This window comes from Neovison vison, chromosome 6 (assembly GCF_020171115.1).
Source record: "Neovison vison isolate M4711 chromosome 6, ASM_NN_V1, whole genome shotgun sequence".
Lineage (NCBI taxonomy): Eukaryota > Metazoa > Chordata > Mammalia > Carnivora > Mustelidae > Neogale > Neogale vison.
The window spans coordinates 221,371,124-221,385,441 of NC_058096.1; the positions used below are offsets into that span (position 1 = coordinate 221,371,124).

The following is a 14,318-nucleotide window of genomic DNA, read 5'->3' on the forward strand; positions in this document are numbered from 1 at the left end:
TGCAAACCTGATCCTAGATTTCTGGGTTGGGGGAAGTGGGTATTCGGCCCCAGAGATTCTCAGGTGCCCACCCCCCCCCAAAAGCAGGAATCAGAGGAATGAAAAACTGGGTAGAAGCAGGTAGAGAAGGGTGCAGGCATCCCAGCCTCCTTCCCTCTCCCTGCCAGGAAGTAATTTTGCAATTCTGACCAGCTCCTTTCCCCTGCTTGGCTCGGGCCCAGCCACTAACGGGAACAGGATGTGGGTGAGGACTTCCCTAGGAGGGGGGGGTGGCCCTGCGGGCAGTCCAGGCAGGTATAAGGCTACCTCACCAGGCTAAGGGAACACAGATGGAAAAGAGAGAGGCCGGCATGTCCTCTTGGAGCCCACAGCGCAACCAGAGGTAAGCCCCCACCCCACCCATGGTGGGCAGAACTAGATAGCAGACCATTCTGTCTAATGTACCGAAGTCACAGGGCTAGACATGGGCCTGCAGGCTGGAATAGACCGACAGCTGTAACGATAGACAGACGTGCTCTCATACACACACTCACTACAGAAGTCCCAGGTGTTCCCCGGGCCAGACAGAGATTTGGAGGCCCACCAACACCTCCTGACCAACACCCCATCAGAGGCCTGCTGGAGGCACCAGGAAGAGCAGAAGTCCCAGCCTTCCAAGGACTGTGGTGCCAACTGTAAACCACCCCATCCTAAGGCCAAATTCCTGTCCCAGATCTGCACGAAGCAGGATGCATTTTTCACATTCAGAGTTCCCTCTGGAGTGCTGGGTTGCACCCAAGCACTTTGGAGTGAGAGCTGGGGCTCCATCAGAGAAAGAAACAGAACCTTGTTTGGATAGAAAGAGCAGGAGGCCAGAGGGGAAACCGTGGGAAAATCAAAGAAAGCTTCATGGAGAAGGGAGCATTGGAGCTGGGGCTTTGTGGGATAAGTAGGAGTTCACTGGCCCTACCTTCAACATTTGGAGCCAGGGAGCTAAAAAATGACCTGGAAGAGGCACCTGGGTGACTCAGTGGGTTAAGCCTCTGCCTTCGGCTCGGGTCATGATCTTGGAGTCCTGGGATCAAGCTCTGCTTTGGACTCTCTGCTCCTCAGGGAGCCTGCTTCCTCCTGTCTGCCTGCCTCTCTGCCTGCTTGTGATCTCTCTCTGTCTGTCAAATAAATAAATAAAATCTTAAAAAAAAAAAGAAAAGAAAAGAAAAGAAATGATCCAGAAAACAAGCCAGAGCAGAAGAAATTAGCAAATTTGACTGTAAATCATTAACAGCCTGTTGGGGCTGGGCTGGCCACAGAGAAGGGTAGCATTTATGGGTCAGACTGAGTAACTCAGTTTTCGGAGAGTTAGATCGCTCTCCGGATCTGCAGCTACTTCTGGCAGCTCTTGGCAGGTGCGGGTGGAAGCCAGGACAGGAGCAGGGGGTGACTGCCTGAATCCAGGGGAGCCATGAGGGGGCATGGTCCCGGGTGTGGAGATGGAGACAGGAAATAGTTGGCAGAGTCTGGGGACCCTTTCATGAAGCGGGGTATGTCTTCTGTCATTGCCTGCAGCCCAGGAGGCCTGAGTTCCCACCTTTCTAGAACACTGTTCCTGCTGCTGCTCTCTGTGGTCTCAGCTCAGGATGTCACCCCAAACCCGGACACCTGCTTGGTGTTCCATTCGATCAACGGCAGCTCCGTGTCCTGCCACCCACCGGCCAAACTCCCTCACCGCCTCCCCGCTGACACGGTTTACCTGGTGGTAGAGTTCTTCAACCTCACCCAGCTGCGGGCCGACACCCTCCAGGGCGCCTCTAACCTCCAGGAGCTGCACCTCTCCACCAACCAGCTGGAGAGCCTCTCCCCCAAGTTCCTGCTGCCAGTGCCTCTGCTGAAGGTGCTTGACTTAACCCGCAATGCCCTGACCCGGCTGCCCCCCGGCCTCTTCCGGGTCTCTGCCGCTCTCCACACCCTGGTGCTGAAAGAGAACCGGCTGGAAATTCTGGAGCCCTCGTGGCTGCAGGGGCTCCAAGCTTTGGGGCATCTGGACCTATCCGGGAACCGCCTCCAGACGCTGCCCCCTGGGCTGTTGGCCAACTTCACCTCCCTGCACATCCTTGACCTCAGTAATAACCAGTTGAAGACTTTGCCCCCTGACCTTCTGCGGGGCCCCCTGCAGTTGGAGAGGCTGCACCTGGAGGGCAACAGATTGCGGGTGCTCGGAGAGGGGCTCTTGACACCCCAGCCAGACCTGCGCTACCTTTTCCTGAATGACAATAGGCTGGCCACCGTGGCCGCAGGCGCCTTCCAAGGCCTGCGGCAGCTAGATATGCTCGATCTCTCCAACAACTTGCTCACCGCCGTCCCCAAGGGGCTCTGGACATCCCTGGGGCAGCCCACCCGAGACATGAAGGACGGCTTTGACATCTCTGGGAACCCCTGGATCTGTGATGAGAAACTGGACGACCTCTATGGGTGGCTCATGGCCAACAGAGACAAGATGTTCTCCCAGAATGCCACACGCTGCGCTGGGCCTGAAGCCTCGAAGGGTCAGAAGCTCCTGGAAGCAGCCAAGCCCCACTAAGGCCTGGGGCCGAGGTAATGAGACAGGCCGGCAGCTCAGCGCACGCCACTCAGCAAATAATTCACCTGCAGCTTCCCAGAGCTGCCAGGACCTGCTCGGCCCAGGCTGCCCAAAATGCACGTGGGGCTTTCCAGCCTCCTGTACCCTCTTCCAAGAATGTCTTTCCCTGGGGCACCTGGTAACCTCAGTCAGTAGAGCACTCGACTCTTAATCTCAGGGTCATGAGTTCAACCCCCACGGTGGCCATGGAGCCTGCTTAAATGAAAAGAAAAAGAGAAAAGAGTGTTTTCCCCCGTTTTCCAGATCTCCTGGTCTCCAGGCTCCCTCAGCCTGCTCGGCTCCCTCTGGCCCAGCCCTGGCTATGCGAGGGTTGTCTCTATCTGGTTCTGCCTCCTCACTTTGTGGGCGGTGGGGGAGGAGGGGGTGTCTCCGAATGCAGGGCCTGGGTCTGTCTTCCCTCAAAGCCAGCATCATTCAGTTTGGGGTCAGACCTGAGGGCTTAGGAAATAACCGTGGAATGGAATTGGAATTCTAGCAGAATTCACTGTGTTCCGAGCACCTCCCAGGTTGACTTCCTAGTCCTCCCCAAAAGGAAGGAGAAAGAGGGCACCTGGGTGGCTCAGGGGGTTAAGCCTCTGCCTTCGGCTCAGGTCATGATCTCAGGGTCCTGGGATCGAGCCCTGCATCGGGCTCTCCACTCCGTGGGGAGCCTGCTTCTCTCTCTCTCTCCGCCTGCCTCACTGCCTACTTGTGATCTCCGTCTGTCAAATAAATAAATAAAATCTTAAAAAAAAAAAAAGAAAGAAAGAAAGAAAAAGGAAGGAGAAGGAAAGAAGAGGCCTGACCCAGGGCCTGGGGTGCAAGATATAAGCTTCCAGAGGGACGGCAGTGGGGATCTTGATGGCCCGTGACTCCTCCTCCCCTCCCCCTATCCAGGATTTAACTGGAAATAAAACACTGACCATTGCCCAGAGTGTCATTTTACCGGTGGACTCCTGCCAGAGCTTGTGTCCTGGAGAAGGTTTAAATTAAACCAGATTGCTTCAGGTCTCTAAACAATTTGTCATGCTGGCCCATGACAAGCCGTGGGGGATAGCCACCCACCCAAGGTGGGCTTGGGCAGGCTGGGTGGAGCTGAAGGCATAGGAGCCTGTGTCCCTCCAACTCAGAACCTTGGGCCACCTGCTGACACAGTGCTGGGCATGTTGGGAGCCAGAGTCAGATTTGGGGGACCCCTGGGTGTTTGGGGGCGGGGTTCCTGGAATAATGGTCATCGCCACATTGGTGGTCATTCCAGGCATGATGATGAACGCCAGGGAGGAGCCTGGAGTCTGGCCGAGTGGGGTTTGAATTGGATCCTTCACTTTGCTCATCTGTAAAATGGGGATCCAAGGGAATGGGCCGGCCTGGATTCCTGGCCAAGTTAAATGGCAGATTTTTTTAAATAACCAGAAGGACCTTGAGGACTTGCCCAAGGTCACTCCTCTGGGAGGCGGTGGGAGCTGCAGGATCGTCCTCCAGGGGTATCTGCGGCAACAGCAGGGTGACAGGTGGCCAAAACTGGCCAAGGAAAGTAGCTCAATCCTGGGGCTTCCAGCGTCCTCAAGTTACTATGACAACTGCGGAGCGCCCCCCACTTCCCCCCACCCCCGCCCCGACCCCGACTCCGACCCCGACTCCGACCCCGACCAGGACCGAGAGCCCCAGGGAAGCGCGCAGGGTGGGGAGGATAGGCTGGAGCCCCGCCCCCGAGACACGCCTCCGCCCGGCCCCTCCCCATTGGTCAGTCCCAGAAGGCCCGCCCCCCGAGCCGCTATAAGGCGGGAGGGGCCAGCGGTGGGCGGAGACTAGAGCCAGAGTCTGGGGTCCGCAGGGGCACTTGGAGGCTGTGGCTGCACGCGCCCAGGTGAGTGCCACGCGGAGGGCGTCCAGGAGAGCCCCGCAGATTTGGGGGCTCCAGGTCAGATGGGCGGGAGAGGATCGAGAGGCGTGAGAAGGAGGGGGATGATGGGCGGAGCAGGTGGCCGAGACCCTTGGCCCAGTTGGCTGAAGCTCCGGACCCAGTTGGGCGGGGACCAGGGCTCTGAGGGCACAGGGTGGCGATAAAGGAAGAACTGCGAGCAGGAGCCTCAGGTCGAACTCCCCACTCTAAGCGGACCATGGAGTCCGCTTAGATGAGTGGCTTTGGAAACACCACGGACCTGCTGGCCGCCTCAGTTTCCCTGTCAGTCTGTGGACTTATGGGATTCTGCAGCTGCCCCCTCCACCCCTGCCGGAGGCTGCCTATGCAGTTCTGTCGGGGATGGGTGAGGAGGGGTGGGGAGGGACGGCAGGCACCTCCTCGCCTTTGCAGAAGGGGAAACAGCTCAGAGAGGTGAAGGCACTTGCCCCAAGTCACACAGCAGGTAATGTTAAGATTTGAATCCAGGTCTTTGTCTCTCCAGAGCCCATGCTTTGAATCACTACAGTGTCCCCACCTTGCCAGAGCTCTCTAGTGTGCACCTGCTGTGTGCAGGGCCCTGTGCATGCATTGTCACATTGTCCATGTCCCTCATGACACTGTGAGGTAGCTACGACCATTACCCTAGTTTTTTTGTTTGTTTTTTAAGATTTACTTATTTATTTGAGAGAGAGAGTGTGTGGGTGTGCAAACAGGGGAGGAGGTAGACGGAGAGGGAGAAAAATCTCAAGCAGACCCGCCGCTGAGCGCAGAGCCCAGCACAGGCCTCACGACCCTGAGATCACGACCTGAGCTGAAACCAGGAGTCGGGTGCTCGACGGACTGAGCCACGCGGGTGCCCCATCATTACCCTATTTTGAGGAAACTGAGGTCGCAGGAGAGAGCAGTACTTGCCCAAGTCACCAAGCCCAGTGGGACAGAACCCAAGGCCTGGGCAGGACCCGGGGGGCTGCTGTGTAGAGGCCCCCCTCACCCTGTCCCGCCCCGCAGGGTGTTCGCAGCAGGCATGTCAGAAGATGAGGCTGCCCGGTCCCCCCGAACCAGCTTGTGGGAACAGAACCAGCAGGTGCGGGGCTGCCCTTCCCACGGAGGAGGGGCACAGGCCAGAGTGGGGGGATATCCCTTCTGGGACAGTTTCAGACCAGGGACCCCCTCTGGACCATGGGGGGGGTGGCACAGCCTACTCATTTCCCAGAGGGGCACAGTGGTGCCGGGAGCGGGGAGTGTCTCTCCCTCCCTCTCCCACCCCCGGGGTCTCTGCCCAAGATTCTGCGTCGACACTGCTCCCGGCACTTCACGCCTATGAATCTCGCAGCCCTAGAAACCCATTTTACAGATGGGGAGGCTGAAGCCCCAGGTTTCCTGCGCAGTTCCCCCAACCCTCTCGCCCACGTGGTCATCCTGGCCCAGCGAGGGGACGTGTGGACTGAGGTGTGGCTGAGCTCCCCACACACCCCCGCCCCCGCCCCCGCCCCGCCCCGCCCCATCAGGGGCCCCTCTGACGCCACCTCTTCCCGCAGAACGTGGTGCAGCGCGTGGCGGCCCTGCCGCTGGTCAGGACCATGTGCTCCGCCGTCTTCGATGCTTACAGCGCGGCCAAGGACAGGCACCCGCTGCTGGGCTCTGCCTGCCGCCTGGCCGAGCACTGCATGTGTGGCCTGAGCACCCGCGCCCTGGACCACGCCCAGCCGCTGCTCAGCCACCTGCAGCCTCAGCGTGAGTCCCACTCCGCCCCCCAACCCCCCAAGACCCTGGGTCCTGCAGTATGTCCCAGCTGTCCCGTCCCCTCCTGCTCCATCCGCATGAAGGCTCTGGAGGGCACCTGCTGAGCTGGGACCTCTGTGAGCGTGCCCTTTAGTCCGTCCACCTGTCTGTGCCCCCACCCACATGTCTCACGCTCCCCCAGTCCTGCCGGTGCCATCTCCCGCACCCCACCTGCCCCCACTCCCACCCCTGATTCCACCTGCCTTGCTCTGTAGGTTGTCCCTCTGTGGTTTGATCTCCTGGACCTTCATTCTTGGCTGTTTATCTCTTTCTGTCCCCTTCCTGTGTGTCTCGATGTCCTTCTTGGTTGAGTGGCCTGACACACCTCAGGTCCCTTTGCCTGTCCACCTCCCTCCCCGTCTTCCTCTCTGTCGTTGCCCCTGCGTGTCCCGAGCCCCACATATCCCTGGACTCCTGGGACCAGCGGAGGCGTCCAGCCTGGCACAGGGCTGGGGGTGGATCGAAGACCTTGACTTCACATCTGACCAAGGAAGGGGGTCACCGGAGGGTCCCAGCTCAGGGCCTTCCTTGCCTCCTCTTCCTCGGCCAGTTTGGGTGACCTTGAGCCTGCTCGCTGGGGCATCTGAGCCGGGCATGGACGGGGAGTCACCTTGGCACCGGTGGCAGCCCGGTGGCAGGGCTGAGGCTGGGAAGACAGTAGAAGTGGTCGGGTCCCGCCTGGTGACCCACCCCCACCCTCAGGGTCCCCAGCCCCTTGCGGGGTGGCCAGGCCTCCCTCTACCTCTCCCTACTCCTCGTGCCCTCACTCCCTGCCTCTCCCCTCCAGTGGCCACAGTGAACCACCTCGCCTGCCGGGGTCTGGACAAGCTGGAAGAGAAGCTGCCTTTTCTCCAGCAACCTTCCGAGACGGTCGGTGGGGACCCAGGGAGGGGTGGAGGTGGGAGGGAGCAGCGCAGCCTCCCCAGGACCAGCCTGGACACCTGGGCCGGCCAGACAGGGGGACTGAGTCGGGTTTGGGCCCAACTCAAAAAACACCAGCCAGACGAAAATAATCTGCACCCGAGTCTAGCAGGCTGGGGCCCATCATCTCCTCAACAACCCCGTGCGGGAGAACTTTTCTTTGCCTCCATCTTATAGAAGGGAAATCGAGGCCCAGAGCCAAGAGGGGCCAGGGACCCCTTGATACCGAGCCCCAGGGAGCTGGGTTTAGAGAAGGAAGTCAAAATCTGGAAGGAGCCCCCTCCCACCAGGTGGTGACCTCGGCCAAGGATACAGTGGCCAGTGGTGTGACGGGCATGGTGGGCCTGGCCCGGCAGGGCCGCCGCTGGAGCGTGGACCTAAAGCGCTCCGTGAGCCACGCCGTGGACGTCGTGCTGGGCAAGTCAGAGGAGCTGGTGGACCACTTCCTGCCCATGACCGAGGACGAGCTCGGTGAGGCCGCCACCCTCCTGCCCTGCCCTGCCGCTGAATCCTTCTGCTCAGTCCGCATCCTGGTGGGGACGGATCAGAGAAGTCTGGGACTTGGGCAGGGCCACACAGCAGTTCAGCAGGAAACACTGAGCTGAGCCCGGGCCTGACGTCCGCATCCCCATCCATGGCCCCCCGACCCACATTCTGCTAGAAATCAGACCACACAGACCCTAAGAGTCTACGGGGCTCAGAGACTTGAGGGTTGTGAGCTTGAGTCCCAAATTGGGGGTGAAGAGGACTCAAAAAATAAAATCTTACAAAACAAAACAAAAAGCACCATTCTCCAACTTTCTACCACCTGTCTCTGACCCCAGAGATGATCTGACCTCCCAGCCCCTGCTTTAGGGCCCCAGAAAAGTGTGTCAAGGCACTCCCTCGTCTGCAGGAAGGCTGCGAGTCATTTATGAGGCACCTACTGTATGCCAAGCACCTGCAGGATATCCTTCACAGACCGTTTAGTCGAGGGGTTAAGAGTGCCTGGGTTGGAATCCTGATCTGCCTCTTGCATGCCGTGGGACGTCATTTCCCTTTGCCTCAGTGTTCCTCATCTGTAAATGGGGCTAATAGCAGTGCCTACGTCCTAGGGTCTGGGGAAGGTTAAGTGAGTTGATACTGGTAAAGGAAATGATAAATTAGGGAGTCCGTGGGCTTGTCCACCCAGAAGGAGAGTGAGCAGATGTGGTGGGGCGGCCATGCTGACCCCCTCCCCCGTCCCATCCCCCAGCGGCCCTGGCGGCCGAGGCTGAGGGCCCGGAAGTGGGGTCTGTGGAGGAGCAGAGGAAACACCAGGGCTACTTCGTACGTCTGGGCTCCCTGTCCACGCGGCTCCGCCACCTGGCTTATGAACACTCCCTGGGGAAACTGAGGCAGAAGAAACACCATGCCCAGGACACGCTGGCCAAGCTGCAGGAGACGCTGGAGCTGGTGAGAGCCCTCTGTCCACACCCCTGCCATGATGCAGGCCAGTAGGCATGGACCGAGTGCCGGCTGAGGACCTGGTCCTGAGCTGGTCTGAAGGGGGAGGCACAGCCGAGCTCGGCTGCCTCCCGCTGTGTGTGTTCAGGGCTGGGGCAGCTCAGGGAGGGGTCAAGGCTGAGCCTGGGGAGACGGGAAGGGGTTTCGTCCAGTGGGGGGGAAGCAAGAGCTGGAATTTACAGGCAGTTAGGGTAGTTCAGGAGTGAGAAAAAGTTCCCCTTCCCTTGCTTTCCTGCCACCAATTCCAACCCTCCCCAACCTGTAGGTTCTCGCCTCTTCCCTCACTGCCCATCCCTCCCTGCTCCAAAGGACCATGGCAGCTCCCGTTTAACTGAGCTGGATAAGTTCAGACGCCCCTAACTTCTTCCTCCTGCTGCCTCTCAGCCTCCATGCTTCCAGGGACTCAGGTCAACACCGGAGCAAGCCCCGACTCCCCTCTTCTCCTCTGATCCCACATCCCGCACATCAGCCAGTACCCCAGCTCTGCCCATAGCTCCCCCTCCTCTTCTCTCACCCAGGGCCAGCCCACCCCCAGCCCCACCAAGGACTCCACTCTGACCTCCCCACAGCACCCACCAGAGGGCGCCTATGAGTCCCTGAGACGGTTTATCTCTGAGTACAAGGTCGTCAAGGTCCATCCACGTTGTCGCAGGGGTGAAAATGCCCTTCCTTTTCAAGGCTGAATCATATTCCAGAGTGCCGATGGACCACACTTTATTTCTATTTATCTCCTAGAGCCTGCCCTGTCCCAGGTACCGAAGATACAGTGGGGGTCCAGTAGGGGGATCAGGGCCCGGATGGAGACATGCGAGGGGTTGTGGAATCTGCCCGGCCAGGAGGGCAGGAGGGAAGACTTCCTGGAGGGGGACTGGAGGGAACCAGGCAGGGGCATGGAGTGGAGGGAAATGCGTCGCCAGCAGAGGGAGCAGCACAGGCAAAGTGAGCCTGAGTTTTAGGGGACCCACAGGTCTCAGGGTCTGACAAGAGCAGAGGAGAGAGCGGGCAGGTGGGCCAGGCTGGATCAGCAGGTGGGGGAAGGTTGCAGGGAAGAAGATGTTCTCTAGATGTTTATCGAGACCAGATCCAGGCTAGGATGCTGGCTCCCCTGAGCCCCCAAATGGTCCAGCTCTGACCACCGCTATCCCTGTCCCCTCAGATCAACCTCATGCAGTGCGGTGTGACACCCACTGCCCCGGCCCGCCCTGGGAAGGTGCATGAGCTTTGGGAGGACTGGAGCCAGCGCTCCCCAGAGAATGGCCGCCGCCGCAGCCAGGTAGGATGGGAGGGAGAGGATCAGCAGGGCGAGTGTGGGGAGGTGTGTTCTGGATCTGCCCAGGGCGCCAGGGGCCAGACTCCAGCTCTCTCAAACCAAGTGCTGAGCTCCGCTGTTTGGAGGGTGCATGGAGAAACTGAGGCAGGGGCTGGTCTGGGTGGGCGGCCATCTGGTACCCTGAGGCCCCTCCCTTCCCCCCACAGGCAGAGCTGGAGACGCTGGTGCTGTCCCGAAGTCTGATGCGGGAGCTGCAGGGCACAGTGGACGCGCTGGAGAGCAGCGTGCGGGGCCTGCCCCCGGGCGCCCAGGAGAAGGTGGCCGAGGTGCGGCGCAGTGTGGACGCCCTGCAGGCCGCCTTCGCCGATGCCCGCTGCTTCGGGGACGTGCCGGCCGCTGCCCTGGCCGAGGGCCAGGGCAGTGTGGCCCGGGCCCACGCCTGTGTGGATGAGCTGCTGGAGCTGGTGGTGCAGGCCGTGCCGCTGCCCTGGCTGGTGGGGCCTTTTGCGCCCATCCTCATGGAGCGGTCTGCGCCGCCGCCCGACCTGGAGGTTCTGGTGGACGAGGTCGTGGGGGGCCCCGACCCCCGCTGGGCTCACCTGGACTGGCCGGCCCAGCAGAGAGCCTGGGAGGCCGAGCACGGGGACGGGCCAGCCCTCCCAGAGGACATTCCCAAGGAAGAGCTCGTGCCCCCCAGCCCCCCCAAGCACACCCTGATGCCAGAGCTGGACTTCTGACCAGAGGGGGCCGCGGGGCCGCCGGGCAGCAAGCAGGAAGCCCGCTTCTATCCGAGATCCCTGCTGCCCCCTAGTGGCCGTGTGTGCGCACTAACAGCCCATGCGGTGGCCTGGGCCGGGGTGCAGGGTGGGAGTGGGGGGGCGGAAGTCGCCATCTTAGACCAGCTTCACTGATCTCCGGTCCTCTCCAATCCTTCCCTTGAGTATATGGGGACTGGCACCCAATTCAGGTCCCACTAGCTCCCGGCTGGGTTCACCTGTCAGTGGCCCCTGTCCCTGAACCCCAAGAAACAACAAAACTCCCCATAGAAGCACACGTTTTGCCCAATGGCTTCTACTTGGGGTTCTGAAAAGGGAGCACCCTCCTCCCCCACCACCTTGTACGCCCTGGACTGGGGGGTCCCGGAAGATAGCCAGCTGTATCCGCTGGGCCTACAGACCCACTTGCTTTGCCCTTTGGGGTTTTGTGCTCCGGAATAAAGGTGTTTTGTGTTGTTCAAAGGCCTGTGGTCCTGTTCAGGCCAGGGTGGGTCTTAGTTGCAGAGTGCCGGGGCCCTCAGGTGTGTGACTGCATGGCACAAGCCAAGGTTCGAGATTTGAAAGCGTGAGAATGCCTCTCTGACCAGCTTGACAACTTGTCGAGTCCCACCTCTAGCGCCTGGCCCACATGGTTAGGCACCCAGATGCAGCTTCCTGGAATGGAAGCTATTCACACTTTAGTATAAATGAATTTCTTAGCAACTGCAGAGAACGGGATCAGAGGGAGAAAGAAGTCACACAGGGCAGCCCATCCTATGCCAACCTCCCTAGACCGAAGGGTATTGAACTTGCTGTGATTTCTCCAGCTGCACTGGTCAGAATGGGGCAGACAGAGGTAGGGGAAGGGCCACGGGCCAGTCTCTTGGGGGCCTTCCCATCCTTTGACCGAATTCTTGGCTGCCCCTCAGACTCCCCTGTGGCTGGGTGGGGTGTTAGGAAACCACAGTGTAATGTGGTGAGGTCAGGGTGGCCTCTGGCTTCCCTAGGACCTGGCCCAGGGGCAGCTCTGGGAGGCTGAACTACCTCCCACTAGCCAGATTAACTTCCCCGCCCCTGGTCAGGACCGTCCATGGCTCCCACTCACCCTCAAACCAATTATCCAAACTCCTTACCCTGGCATGCCGCATTCCCACCGAACTCTGCAATTCCCCCACCTCCAGGCCTGTGCACAGGCGGTGCCTGGAGTCCTCTCCCACCCCACCCTTGGACACATCCCATCCATCTTCAAGCCCCAGCCCCAATGCCACCTCCTCCAGGAAGCTTTCCCTCACTCCACCCCAGTGGGATAGCTCCAACAATCTACAGCTCACCTTCTTGAGACTCTAAACCCCCGTCCACTCGGACTGAGAGCCACAGGCAACCTTGTCTTCTCTTCCCCCACAAGGCTGGGGGCTCCTGGAGGGCGAGGCGTGGTGAGGATGGGCAGGGTGGCACATGGGAAGGGTGTTTTGCAGAGGGAGTGACTCGGGCAAACGCGTGGCACTGGGGGACAGTGGGGGAGTCAGTGTGGCAGGACCAGTGGGAAGGGAAAGCTAATGGACTGAGGAGAAACCTTGGAATGGGGTGAGTCAGTAGATACGGCCCTGGGCTTGCATCTCAGCCTGGCCTACACCTGGGAGGGCAAGTTGCTTGCCTCCTCTGAGCCTGGATTCTCCTCTGTGGGGTGGGTAGGAAAGTAGCGAGGCGACCATACTCCGTCCTAGGACACGCTTCACGTTCGGAAGCTGCTGTTCACTCATTCATCTGTGCGGCCAGCAAGCAAATATTGTTGAGAACCGGCTGTGTGCCAGCCAGGCAGCAAACTAGGTAAAAATCCTGCTCTCTGGGACCTTACAGTGCAGCTGGAGAGACAACAAACTATGTGCAAATTATGTCTTAGTTGTATAGATGATGAAAAATATAGAAGGGTTGGAGGATGGGGTTGCTTGTGAGGGTAGAAGGAAGGGTGTGTATTTTTAAATAGGAGAAAGGGGTCCAAGAAGACCTCTCAGAGCAAAGGCTGACAAGCATCCTGGGCAGGAGGCACTGCTTGTGCAAAGGCCCTGGGGCAGCACTGGCCCTGGTGTGTTGAAGGAACAGTGTGTCTAGAGCAGAATGAGTCGAGGGGAGAGAGGGAGAAGGGGAGGACAGGGAGGTGATAGGGGCCAGGGCCGTGAGGAAGACTAGGGTTTCCTCCAGGGAGGTGGGATCCCTGGGGGCTTTGGGCAGAGGAGGGCGGGATGTGACTCGGATGTTTGTGATCACTTTTATTATCTTGGCTGGGTTTCTCTGCCCTCATGGTGCTGTGGCAGCCTGTGAGAAGGGAAGGAGCACACCCAAGGTTTCCCTCCTCCCCTGCCACCTTTGGGAAGGATTGGCTGGGAGGTTAGAATTTGGGGGACATCCCCATTTTGTTCCCCAACTGTTTGGCAAACACAGCAATGGCTCCAAGGAGATGACTGTGTCTGAACCCTCCCTCCTCCCAGCTCAGTGCCCAGAGCCACCAATGGGGTCTGTCCCCTACCCCACCAGCACACAACTGGGATCCCTGTCCCAGGAGCAGTCAGGGGGAAACTTAGCTCACGGAGAGCGTCATTTGTCTGCCGGCCTCTGTACCAACGCACAGACTGCCCACTCTGTGCATAGACTCTGGGGCCACATTCGAATCCTGTCTCTGCCGCTTTCTGGCTCTGTGGCCTCAGGTAGAGGATGCCTCCTCCAAGAAGTCACCCTGGGTTTTCCCAAGCCCACCAGGCCTGGATCTCACTTCCAAGATCCCCCGGCTCTTTTGGCACCCTGGACCCTGGACCCGCATTTTGGCCCTAATTTATTGAGGGAAATCCCTCCTGGAGATTGACACATCCCCTCCCTGCCCAGGAGAGACCCTGTTCCTCTCTTTCTGCCTGGACAATGCTAAGCTAGTGTTTGTTGAGTACCTGCTGGGTACCAGGCACTGGGGTAAACAGGTCACGTGCTTGACCACACTTCACACTCAGAACTGTCCTATGAGTTGGCCCATTTAGCTAAATGTTTATTAAATGCTGTGTGTATGCCAGGTATAAATTGATTTGCAGGAGACCTTGCTGGGAACAAAACAGGCCCGAGGGAGGAGAGAGAGGGAGCTGTGTGTTGTGCAAAAGGGCACATGTAGAAGGAAAGCATGTGCAAAGGTCCTGGGGAAGCCCCATGCCTGGTGCGTTGGAGGGACAGCAAGGAGTCCGGTGCGCTGGAGCAGAATGCACAGGGGTCAGAGAGCTGGAGGAGGTGAGGACCGGGAGACAACAGGACCTCGTGGGCCATGGTGAGGAGTCTGGAAGGGTAAATAGGCCCCAGGGTGTTCACTGGCTGAGGAGTCCCAGCAGAGCAGCAATGAGGGTGCAGGTAGTGCCTTGGGGACATGGGATGGCCCCAAAATCCATCAACCCAGTGGGGGTGGGGGCCGTGGGCAGAAGCCGCCTGGTGCTGAATACAGGGGAAAGGTGCTGGGCCCAGGGCCCACGCTGGGCAGGGCAGGCTGCACGTGACTGCCCAGGGCCCTCCCCCAGCTGGCTGCCTGCCTCCGCGGGCCGGGCCGTGCCTGCCCCAGACCCTATAAGGCCTGGTAGC

The 14,318-nt window shown here is 59.6% G+C and overlaps 2 protein-coding genes across 2 annotated transcripts; both read left to right on the forward strand.

Moving 5' to 3' along the window:
* Window positions 1-251: 251 nt before the first annotated feature.
* On the forward strand, window positions 252-3,216 carry LRG1 (leucine rich alpha-2-glycoprotein 1). Its single transcript, XM_044255448.1, has 2 exons — window positions 252-382; window positions 1,546-3,216. Exons 1-2 carry the CDS (start codon window positions 330-332, stop codon window positions 2,555-2,557), a joined length of 1,065 nt encoding a protein of 354 aa, XP_044111383.1. The 5' UTR covers window positions 252-329; the 3' UTR covers window positions 2,558-3,216.
* Window positions 3,217-5,523: 2,307 nt separating this feature from the next.
* Window positions 5,524-10,741, forward strand: PLIN5 (perilipin 5). The gene is made up of 7 exons (XM_044255449.1): window positions 5,524-5,583; window positions 6,038-6,233; window positions 7,069-7,151; window positions 7,493-7,673; window positions 8,437-8,636; window positions 9,844-9,960; window positions 10,164-10,741. The coding sequence occupies exons 1-7, from the start codon at window positions 5,524-5,526 to the stop codon at window positions 10,692-10,694; spliced, it is 1,368 nt and encodes a 455-aa protein (XP_044111384.1). The 3' UTR covers window positions 10,695-10,741.
* Window positions 10,742-14,318: the final 3,577 nt, after the last annotated feature.

Coding starts and splice junctions, on each gene's coding strand:
- LRG1 (XM_044255448.1), top strand. CDS start 330: ATGGAAAAGAGAGAGGCCGGCATGTCCTCTTGGAGCCCACAGCGCAAC. Junction 383..1,545: donor AGCCCACAGCGCAACCAGAG/GTAAGCCCCCAC, acceptor CATTGCCTGCAG/CCCAGGAGGCCTGAGTTCCC.
- PLIN5 (XM_044255449.1), top strand. CDS start 5,524: ATGTCAGAAGATGAGGCTGCCCGGTCCCCCCGAACCAGCTTGTGGGAA. Junction 7,674..8,436: donor CATGACCGAGGACGAGCTCG/GTGAGGCCGCCA, acceptor CCCATCCCCCAG/CGGCCCTGGCGGCCGAGGCT. Junction 9,961..10,163: donor ATGGCCGCCGCCGCAGCCAG/GTAGGATGGGAG, acceptor TTCCCCCCACAG/GCAGAGCTGGAGACGCTGGT.